At 41.3% G+C, this 11750-nt stretch overlaps 1 protein-coding gene across 3 annotated transcripts in view; it reads left to right on the plus strand.

The window, feature by feature from the left end:
• The window catches only part of COL4A5 (collagen type IV alpha 5 chain), a 72698-nt gene extending 64099 nt beyond the window's left edge, over positions 1-8599 (plus strand). For all 3 annotated transcript variants that reach the window (XM_085570883.1, XM_085570884.1, XM_085570885.1), the window contains 9 exons: positions 86-158; positions 306-377; positions 740-868; positions 1160-1258; positions 2530-2742; positions 3080-3257; positions 3818-3932; positions 4220-4392; positions 5869-8599. In XM_085570883.1, the coding sequence (XP_085427009.1) occupies positions 86-158; positions 306-377; positions 740-868; positions 1160-1258; positions 2530-2742; positions 3080-3257; positions 3818-3932; positions 4220-4392; positions 5869-5950 (1134 nt within the window). In that variant the 3' untranslated portion in view covers positions 5951-8599. The remainder of the gene's footprint in view (positions 1-85; positions 159-305; positions 378-739; positions 869-1159; positions 1259-2529; positions 2743-3079; positions 3258-3817; positions 3933-4219; positions 4393-5868) is intronic.
• The last annotated feature ends 3151 nt before the right edge of the window (positions 8600-11750 follow it).

Consider the following 11750-nt stretch of genomic DNA (forward strand, 5'->3'; position numbering starts at 1 on the left):
TGCTTTGCTGTCCCCAGCCACCTGTTCCATTCTGGTTCTCTGGATCTGCTGAGATGAGGGAATAACATGAGGCTCTTCTCTGCAGGGGGATCCTGGTCGTCCAGGTCTGAATGGAATGAAGGGTGACCCTGGGGTTCCAGGCGTTCCAGGATTCCCAGGTATTTCACTGGGTATTCCCAGGTATTTAACCAGCATTTTGAGCAAAACCTCCGGACACAGTAACAGCCTGTTTAGGTCATTCCTGCAGCAGACTTTGTAGAACAGCATGTTCTTTCACTGGGTAACTGTGTGAATTGATGTTTCAGGTATGAAGGGTCCCACTGGACCTGCGGGACCCGCTGGCCTCACGGGCAGCCAGGGACTGCCAGGCCCACCAGGTAGGAGTCCTGTGTAGTGGCACTGTCACTTTTGCTTCCTGTCAGTGGAATTTGTTACGTAGATGAGTTGGTCTCAGCCAGCAGTCAAAGTGAAGTGAGCAAGATCTTCAACGTAATTCCAACCTGTCCTTTTTAGCTCCTACAAGTAATTCTAATGTTTTATATTCTGTATCCAGTCTATATGAATTAAATCCTCTGAGAGGGTCCTTAGAGGGGGTCACCAAGAGTACTTTTTTGTCTTATACATACACTTTTCTTTTTTGCAATGTTGGAGCTCTTGGCTTCTGATCGTGAAATAAAGAAACTGCTTCTAATGCTGTCTTCCACCTTGGTTTATCTAATACCCATCTTCCTTCTCTCAGGTCCACCAGGTTTACCAGGTACCATTGGACGAAGCATTGTTGTCAAAGGTGATCCTGGTTCCCCAGGTCCTCCAGGACAGCCTGGGTCCAAAGGGCCACCTGGATTGCCAGGGCCACAGGGATTGCCAGGTACGATCCAAGGTGGCTGCAGAGGACATGACCAGAAATTACCAGAGTGCAGGTGCCAGTGACATGGCACAGGCTGCAGAGATGAGTTACTGACCTCAGCAAGGGGCAAGAGAGAAATGCAGGTTAATAGATAACAGATAAACACAGGATTCCACTATACACATCTGGTTTAATGGACACTTCTTCTCTTATGTTATCATAAAGAAGCAACAGATGAGTCACTGACAACTTGAAGATTTCTGTAGTGAGATTTCAAGAGCTTTTATTTCAGCTATGCTTTGTGTGTTCTAGGTCCCATTGGTCTTCCTGGTGACCCAGGGAGAGATGGACTTCCTGGTTTTGATGGTCCAGCAGGACGTAAAGGAGAGAGAGGTCTCCCAGGCCAGCCAGGTAGGGTGTTTATGCTATGAGGACTCACTGGAAAAAGACTCCCATTTCTAATGGAGGTCAATACTGGGAAATAAGATCTTTGCTTCATGGAAATAATGGTAAAATCATAATTTTAGGATTTCCTTAATGCAGAAATATTACAAGCACCGGAACATACTTTGATTTGGAATATTCTCAGCACCAACACACTGCTGGTCATTGCTGAGTAACATTGTCAAGTGCTTTACCTCAAGCTTAATGGCTTCCCCTTTGCAACATAGATGATGCAGAGGAGATAATGAAGATTGTAAAAAACTGAAGAGAGAGCTTAAAATAATGCTTATTTTGCATGGAAATTATGAGTGGGAACAAACAGACTTCATAAAAGAGTTTCACCAAACTCAGAGATTGGACTATCATTTAGGTATTGCCTAGAACTACTGAACTAGGATTTGAGAAATCAGACTAGGCACTGGGACAATTTTCTAGAAGTGATAGACATTAAGTAGCTCTGTATTACATCCTATGAGAAAAATTAATTAGAACTAAAACAGTTTAAAAGTATACAAAAATCCATAACACCTATTTTTCCTTTTTCTCTGAGCAGCTCTATGAAATATGTTTGCATTATTTTAGTAAAAAAATGTAAATAATGGCTGCAGAATAACACAGTCTGAATATTTGTAGTTATATTTCCTGATATTGGTGTTCAAGAACAGCCTTTTCTGATACATTTCTCAGTCATTTGACTCATTTTTGCTCACATTCAAGGCTGTTCTAGCTTCTTTCCACTTTAATAACGTATTCCAAAACTGGCAGCAGCTTTTTATTTTGATGGGCTTTGGCTCAGGTGTTACCACAGCATGGCTTGGAGTGAGACTTGCCCCTGTTTCTGGTTCTACCATTTATTTTGTGATCTTGAGCAAGATATTTCAACATTATCTTAAGCTGCACACACAGGTATATTTTGGAAGTGGGAAGCTGACTGAAGTAATTCCGGTGGCTGCCATGTCCTCTGCAGTGCCTGACAGCCCTGAGAATATTTAACTTCACAATACCCCTACAACACAGAGAAGTTCCACTGTTACAACCACCTATGACAATCTCCCTGATTCAACCAAGCTTAAATGAAAAAAAAAAAAAATCCAGGAAGACAGTGTTAACAACTACCAGGTGCCCTAACACACAAGCACTTAATCACAAGACCAACAACCTTCCAGAGCTATGCTGGTCATAAAAGAGCAAGCAATGGTGTTAATCAACACTGTGCTGTGTTTCTCTCATGTGAACAGGTTCACGAGGAATACAAGGACCTCCTGGTCCTGATGGCTTACAAGGCCCACCTGGTCCTCCTGGAACAGCTTCTGTTGCTCATGGATTCCTTATAACTCGGCACAGCCAGACCAGCGACACACCACTGTGTCCTCAGGGAACATCAAGAATATATGATGGATTCTCTCTTCTATATGTGCAAGGAAATGAGAGAGCACACGGCCAGGATTTGGGTGAGATATTCTCTATGCTCTCTCTTTAAGAGGAAACATGTTGTAGCTGCTTCTTTGAATGCTCAGGTTCTCTGAAGACATAGCAGTCTTGGAGATTTCTAGATGAGAATGGGGATTGCATACTGAGATCTACTATCTCCAAAGGATGCATATGGTAATTCAGGATGAAGGAATATAAACCAAAATGGAGAAGTGAAGTTTTTCCCCCATGTGACAATCTGATAGCACTTGCTGTGCACTCATAGGAGAGGAAGGATCCACAAGTACTGTTCTGAAAGAATTGCTATAAAAAGCAATGAAGTGAAAACTTTGCTGTCTTATGTGTTTTACTCTGTAGGTACTGCTGGGAGCTGTCTTAGACGTTTCAGCACAATGCCCTTCATGTTCTGCAACATCAACAATGTTTGTAACTTTGCATCAAGGAATGACTATTCCTACTGGCTGTCAACCCCCGAGTCAATGCCGATGAGCATGGAGCCACTGACTGGGCAAAGCATTCAGCCGTTCATTAGCCGGTGAGGCAAAGCAGGCCAGCAGGTCTGTTTTAGTATCTGGAGAAACAGTACATCTCAGCCATGTGTTTCCAACATGCAGCTTGGGAATTAAGAGATGAATCTGTCATGTTTTGTTCTGGGAGAGACTAGAAAAATAATTTGTTTTAAAGTATTCATTGTCTGCAGAGGTTCATCTCTCTGCAGCAGTGATAAGAAGAGGCTGTACAGCTTTTCTCAAACAAGCAAGCTTTGTAGTCAGCAGTGAGATCACTGTGGACAGGAAAGAACATAGAAGCAATTGGCTTTAGGATTAAGGCACTCACTTGGGGACTTTGAGCTTCCAGTTTCTGTTTCAGGAACTGCTTCAGTATTTTACCCAATGTAGTGGAAATACAGACAGATTTGAGCTCCAAAATACTCTTACTGCAGTCACAAAATATGTGAGAAATAGAAGTCTAGATTAATAGGTGAGCTTCTTGCAGGTGAGTTTTGTTCCCTTTTTCAGTGTAAAAATTCTTAATAAAACATACTCCTATTATATTTTAACATCACATGTTTCTCTGGTATTCCCCTGTGTCCAGATGTGTTGTGTGTGAAGCTCCTGCTATGGTGATAGCTGTCCACAGCCAGACCATTCAGATCCCTTCATGTCCTCCAGGCTGGGACTCCCTCTGGATTGGTTACTCTTTCATGATGGTAAGAACTGCCTCCTACTCCAGAAGCAGCTACTGCCTGCCCACCTGTGTCCTCAGCTGCTTTAGGACACTGATAAGAACTGCAAGGGTTGTCATTTTACCTTCGTCCACTAACCAAGGCAGCCAAGACTGACAGTACCCAGGTCCCAGCATCACTGATGTTTATGGAGGTGCCTGACACCACATTATCTCTGCCAAGAATGAACAGTGACTTTTCAGTAGCTGACTGCTGTGCCATTCAGTTTTTAACACCTAAGATCCTTGTTTGTGTTCTCTTTCCTCCACTAGCACACGAGTGCTGGAGCAGAGGGCTCTGGCCAGGCCTTGGCATCGCCTGGATCCTGTTTGGAGGAATTCCGCTCAGCGCCGTTCATCGAATGCCATGGCCGGGGCACCTGTAATTATTATGCCAATTCCTACAGCTTCTGGCTGGCAACTGTAGAGGTGGCGGAAATGTTCAGGTAAGAAAACCTGTTTCTTGTCCTTTGCTTTATTCTGGAATGAATGCTTTTGAAACTAAATTTATTCCAAAGATCAAAAGATATTTGTTTATAGGGATATAGGGAAATAATTTAGCTTGTTTTCCCCCCTCACAACCAGTTTTTCAAGTGTTTCTTTGGTAAGCCTTTAATATTATGTAAAAACTTGCTAGGGCACATTCTGTTTTGCAAGGAGCCAGATTCTTTTTGTGTCAACTCTCATTCACATTTTGTTGTAGCACCTCCTCTGAAAGTAGTCCTACTGTGTTTACTATATTTGGAGACCAAAAGAACTTTGACTTTTTTCTTGCCAAACCTTTCAATAAGCTCAAATATTTGGAAAAGTGGTTCACAGATACACAAGGGATGGAAGTGAAGGGCAAGATCAACTCTACTTAAACCTTTTAAGGCAAAGGTTCATATGATTTGTTTTTAAAAATCTTATATGAAGGTTTCCTACCCTCCATAGCCAGCCTTTTATTCCACTTTGCAGAAGGAAACAGAATGGCATTTTGGCTGCAAGGAAGCCAGAGTGGCCATTATGTCCTCAGCTTCTCTGCAGTCAGCATTTCAGCTGGAGTCTCTCAGCCCCTCCAACTTTTTCCCTTTCAAGTTGAGTAGCAAATCATTTCTTCACTGAAGAACCATCTCCTTTCATAAAATAAATAGCTACTGCCCTGTTTGTATGCTGATAAAACACTCTTAATATTTCCTGATACCTAATTGAAAAGTCTAGCTTTGTGGCACAGGGCTGGCACTATGCTCTGAGCATTGGTGGCCCCAAGTTGGTTTTGTAACACCTACAATCAGGGTACTTGACATAATTCATCACTCTTTTCTGGGTAGTTGATTATTGGTAATTTCCCAGTGAAAACTTCCTGTTAGTAGCTGCCATGCACCCTTGAGATTTCTCTCTCTACTGTTTTCTCCCTCCCATTAAAACAACTTCCTTCATTCTATTTTTTTAAAGAAACTTTAAAGTATTTGACTTGTGTACACACATATTATGCTAATTGTATTAATCTCCTGTCTTGTTACCCTTTCAAAATGAAAATAAATTATTTGGTAAAGCTACCACTTAAATACAGCTTTGACTGTATTTAAGTAGCAGTATTTTCGATGTGTTGTTAAAATACCCTTCAACTAAAGGCCAGAAACAGACCCCAGATACAGTCTAAAATGTACACAATTCACCTTCCCCTTGGGTTGTGTTTGTGCTCCATCATCTGCCAGACTGAAACAGGTTCTTAGCATACCTTGGGGACACTGACACAACTGAGCATCTGTCACCTGGTGCTGGCAACAGACAGTGAATGATCCCTTTTAGAAAAACTCAAGTTCAGGACTCATTCCCTGCTCACATCCTGAAGTTTTATATGAAACAGTGAATTCAGTACAAGTTGAAAGGAACTGTAAACAAAGAAAAACCTAATGCAACCTTTCCTTTGTGTCAACCAGCAAACCTCAGTCTGAGACACTGAAAGCTGGAGACTTGAGGACGCGGATTAGTCGTTGTCAAGTTTGCATGAAGAAGACGTAACATCTTGGAGAATGTTTTATAAAACAGTCGAAAATTCCTAAGATGCACTGTCTTCCAGCTGCAACAATGGTGCTACTGTGCAGAAAGAAAAGAAAAAACAAATCCAAACTGTTTTAAACATGCAAATTCAAGTGTACCTCACTCATGTGCCAAACTAAGGGCTGTTCAGTACGTATTTGACAGCAGGACTAAGATGAAAGAATCGACCTCTTGGAAACAGAAAAGAACACTTGAGGTTCACAAAGGATCAGAAGATGAATTTTTTCATTTCTCTCCCTGTACCAAATGGCACCTTTTTGATCAACCAAGAGAATAGAGAAGAACACGACGCACTGAGTATGTTTAAAATAACAAGACTGCAGTTTTGAAAAACATTTTTCATGGTGCTACTAACCCTACTGTATTTTTAATATGAAATTTTAAGCTTATTTCTCTTTGTAAGTAATGAAATGTGTATATTGTGTAAACACCTTTTTAATCTAAACTTTCAGTCATCTAGAAACAAACCAGACTGATATAAAAATCCTTATGTCTAAAATTAAAAGATAAGACAGTATTTTATTATGAAACTTGTGGTACAGAGAGAATTTACCCCTCTTATGCCAGTTTCTTCATTTAATTTTTCATTTCCTTCCTCAGTTGCCAACCTGATGTATTTGGGGAATGCACAATTATTCTGAAGTGATTTTGATCAGGGTTTTAAATGTTGTACACCGTACTAGCAGTGGTTTTATTTGTGCTTAGAAAACCCAATCCACTTGAAAAGGGTTTTTTTAATCTTGTGAAATATGTGAAATTATTAGCCATATTCTATATCCTTCTTTTAAGAATACAAGTCACATTCACATTTTAGTAATCAGTTTGGTTTAACCAAACCTGTCCTTTGGGAATATCCAGTTACCAAAGCATTTAGAATGATGCTTGCATGAAACTTCAACTCTGAAGTGGTGTCATGTGTTTTATCTATAATAGTATGCACACTAAGAAACCTTCTGAATAAAATAAAGCATAAGCTGGTGGAAACCTTCCTATTTACAAATGAATCTTTTAATCTTATGTGAATTTATACACATCCACAATGTATTCACAGTATACAGCAACTCCTGTGTATGTATAGTTCACATAAGGCCTTGAAAGATGGTGCATGCAGTCTTTCTGATGTCAGTTTGTAAGAATCCTCCTATGTATGTCTAAAGAGTGTCACTACTTGTGCAATAGCTGAAAAGTGATCATTTTTGTATGCATGACTGTTCAGCTTCCATGGTCAGAGCGTTTCATTTACCCTCTTGTATAAACAGCTCCCTGACAATGCAGGACTCTGTCAAGTGACAATACTTTCATATTTGCATTGTATATTGCCACCTCGACTACCAATACAACCTAACTTGTGAATTAACGTACTGCTCTATACAGTTGATGTGTATTTGTTTATTGAATACTGTTATTTATCTGCTAATGGCTGTTCTTACCTTCCAGTTATCCCTGTAAACACGGAGCATCTGACATCTCCTTGTTTTACACATTTGACAAATGACATAGGACTGGTGACTAAGCAGGTGGCAGTGATATACAATGAGATTGGTGCTGATTTCTAAAGCTTTCAACTAAGTATGAAACTGAAGTTCTTTAGTTTAAAGTGCAAAATAATAATAGCTTTGTCTTTTTTCCATTAGCTGCAGTTATATCTGTTGGTAGAGAGTGGGAATTCAGCAATGTGTATCTTTCAGCTCAGTTTAGTTTGGTTTGCTGATGCATGTAGTAATAAACTGAACCTGCTGCTACCTCCAAGTCAGGAACTTTTTACCAAAGCTGAAATAAAATAGTAAGTCCCTTCATGTAAACACAAGCTCTTATCTTGCTGCTGGTTCTGCAGAAGTCTAAAATGGACATAGCTGCCAATCCCTAGCCCTAAAACAGCAGAAAAATGGAAGCTAAGGCCAAGGAGCTCTCAAAGGAAAGGGCTCTCCCAGCCTTCCCTACCAGCACCCCATCTTGTGTTTACTGACACAAAGTGTTCAGATGTGGGGACATGGAATAGAGTGGACCATGTTTAGTAAACCAGTGCATAACTGGTGCTTCTTTGTGAGATGTGGGCTTCTCTTGCAGCAGGTGAAACCAAGACAGGAGATCATCCTCCAGGCTAAGGTACAGAGGACCCAGACCTGCTTGTCTTGGGGCAGCTTCAGGGCCCAAAGCTGTGAGGTGACCACAGAAAAGTAAAGTATGTAAAGCAGCTGTGCTTGTGACAGCTCTGTTCTCTGTTGTGTCCTTGCAGCTCTGGCCCTAACCTGGACAGGAGTCCTGAAACTTAATGAGCTTCAGGCACAGAATTCCAAAGGGGCGATTTTTTACTAAGAGAAAAGTGGTCTAGACACAAAGGAATATCATTTGAGATCTGCAGCAGAGATTCAAAAGATGTTGGGTTAATTCTCACCCCACCTCCTGTGCCTTAGAGCAGGTAAATCACTTGACCTGTGTTGGATTGGAGTTACTGATCTATAAAAGAAAACATGGTTATTATTCTCTTCTGCTTCTTGATGCTTAGACTGTAAGCTCCTTGGGGCAGAGACATTGAGGGGGCTCAAATGTTGGTTGGGGCCTCTAGGTGCTATCCATCACTATATAAACATTAAACTACAGGTAAAAGTTTGTGTTTGCAGCTTTATTATTAAAAAAGGAAAACACTACTTTGGCCATTGGATCCTTAAAATAGTTTCCAACAACACCTAAACACAGTGCAGCTCGGGACACCACTTCAGCTCTGGTTAAGGCTCTTTTCCTGATGTCTGGTATGATTTTGCAAGTTTTTATTCTCATAACTAATCATATAGACTTGGGCTATTTTAGTTAATCTCAGCAGGCACCTGGCAGGTCTGAGCTGTTGGGGACATGCTGCAGCCACTCGAGGGCACCGTGTGCTTTGGCAGGAGCTGTGACAGCAGCACTGCCAGCTCTGGCCCTGCCTGGAGGAGGGAGGACTGCAGGGAAGCTCAGCAGGAGGGGGCTCCCCACCCTTCCTTGCCCACCACGTAGGCCCAGTTCTTGTGAGCTGCTGCATGTGGGGCACTGTAAATTGCAACCAGAATGATGAGTGGAAAAATGCAATTTTTTAAAAGGAATACTAGTTTTAATCCTAAAACCAGGATTTAGCAATCTTGTGCCTAGGCTGGATTTATATTGTTCTAGTGTTAAAAAAAATAAATGTTCTGCTTTTCAGTCCTTCTAGAAAACCTATTACGAAGAGGAAAAAGCTTCCTTCAACATCATATTCATTTATAGAGTGGAATTTAAATTTAAACTTCTTAAACACTTTTGCAGTCCGAGGACAAACTCAACCAAAAGGGGCACACGGGGCAGTGCAGCAGGACTTCTGTATCCTGAACTAGATGTCACACACAAGTACTGAAATGTGCAGCATTTTGTCCTCTGCTGTGCAAGTCAATTCCTCTCTAGTGACCATTTCCAACAGAGTACAGGAAGTATCTGTTTAAAAAGTAGTTTTAAACTTGAATGTTTTCTATATACTTTGATACCCAGGTGCAGTACTTCTGTAGTCAGCTTGCTGCCTGAACTGTGCTGCTGTGCCATCCTTGGGCCACACCTGAGGGAAGGCTGCTGGGCCAGATTCAGGACTGTGCTGCTGGGAGCAGCATTATGTGTTTTAACAGATCCTTCCCAGAATGTTTCAGATAACCCAGCACTGCTGGACACACAATGCTTCTGCTGCCATGGCTACTTCCACTAGAAGCACAAGCTGAAAACTGCATAGGAGACTGGAATAATTTAGTCTTTCCAGGTTAGTCCAGTGAAAAAAAGCAGGACACTTGCTAATGGGACACAGAGGCAGTGATTAGCTCAGGGGAGCAGTGAGTGTTCTACATATAAAATGTAGGGTAAGTATCTAGAACTCCCAAGCTTTGGAAAGAAAGATTATTAACTCTTCCCCTTTGCAGCAGACAGGTGAGCACTGCCTGAGGACAGCCCCAGTCCAGGTGACAATAACTGGTCAGTACCAGACACCTGCTGTCCCTACAAGGGGCTCTCTGCCCGGGTGTAGCACAGGATGGGGGCTGAGGCTGCTCTGCCAACAGCAGCTTCCATGCCTGCTCAGCTGTTGCCTCACACTAAGCTTTAAAAAGTTGTAAATTAATTCAGAAGGAAACCAAAGTAAGCAAAGCTTGGTGTGTTTCTTTAGCAAAAGGGGATGAGGGGGAGAAGTTTCTATCTTCCAGACATGCACAGCAAGCTTAGAGCTCTTGCTCTCCCCAAGACATGCTGCTCCACAGCTCTGCATGGACAAAGGAGGGGAGAAACTTATATATATATACATATATATATATATTCGAGGAAACACTATTGTTATAGCCAAAAGAGGATGCAGGGATAAAAAAAAAAAAGGCAATACAGAGTATATTGATAGCATATTGATACATGGTACCTCTAACAAGGTCCTTCTTCCAGTGCTGGGAATCATTTGGTTATTTCCAGTACCACAGAGCTCAGGGAGATGCACAGGCCATGAGAATTGGGCAATGCATTTCCACAGACTTTTAAGATGTAGTCTAGTGACTGTCTTTGGATTATGGCAGAAAGTCTGTCTTTCCTATTGGCTTTAGCTGAGAGTTTTCACTATCCTTCAGGCACCCAAACGGGCTTGAAAAATCAGTGTAAAATTGTGTCCCCCCCCCACATAAAAAACACCATAACCCTCCAGTAGTTGGCCCATTTCAAATCCAGTCAAAGGTAGTTGCAGCACTTCCTGTTACACTGTCACAACAGCCTGGACAGAGTTTGGATAATTGTCACTGTTTGTTTGCACTGCTGGTAGGGACCTTTCTGCCATGGTTGAGCAGCCCCCTTCTCTTTTCCCTCTCATTACAGGCTCCACACTATGCAAAGGGACCCTAAGAAAAGGTTGGTTTATTTGAGGAAAACCCTATTCTTACAGCAAAGATGACCTTTCTAGGGAGTTGTTTCAATGTACTATTCTGAGTAACAGGGTAAGAATTAATTTGGGTAATTTTAAAGAAAGGTTTTATCATATTTCACAGTAATCACCCACATTTATGGAGCATATTTGCTCCCATCTATAGATAAAAGCCTCTTTCTATAGAAAATTATTTGCCATATCCTTCAAGTCAGTAAGGAATCTGAAAAGGTACTACCTTTTGTTGGTATTTTCTGATTTCAGTTGTTTTTACAGGTGGGTGCATTACTTGAAATGATGAGATGATCTATTTTTGTTTGGGTTTCAAATACTGAGACCTATTTACTGTATCTTTAAAACCAAAATGTCACTGGAAAAGATACAACACCAAAACACACCTGTTCCCTCATGCCCTCAAGTCAGGCCCCTATTTGATAACACACCACTGAAAATTTCTTTCAGGACTAGTACTTTTTGATCATGAGTCTTCCCTATTCAGTGATGGACAAAGTTTGGGTCAATTTTTTGTTCATGCCTTCCACATTTAAAGCAGAAAATGTACTGGGCACTGATTTTATATATAGGTTTTTCTGTTGTTTTTGTTGTTTTCATTCCAAAGGGTAATTGTTTACAGGGATTATGAATCCATGGCAAAAAAAAAAAAAAGGGTGTTTTTCTGTATCTTACTTTCTAAACTAAGTGGAAAGGCAAAACTGGAGAGATGGGAAATCACTACCCTGAAATAGTGCTAAAACTTCTCGAAATCTTCAGGGATACAGGGTGACAAAACCACTTTCAGGAGAAGCAGCTGCAGCAGGAGGTCTGACGGAAAAACCCGAAAGTTTGTTTAAAAATAAAACCCAGACACGGAGC

This window comes from Lonchura striata, chromosome 4A (genome assembly GCF_050655825.1).
Source record: "Lonchura striata isolate lonStrDom1 chromosome 4A, ASM5065582v1, whole genome shotgun sequence".
NCBI classification, from domain to species: domain Eukaryota; kingdom Metazoa; phylum Chordata; class Aves; order Passeriformes; family Estrildidae; genus Lonchura; species Lonchura striata.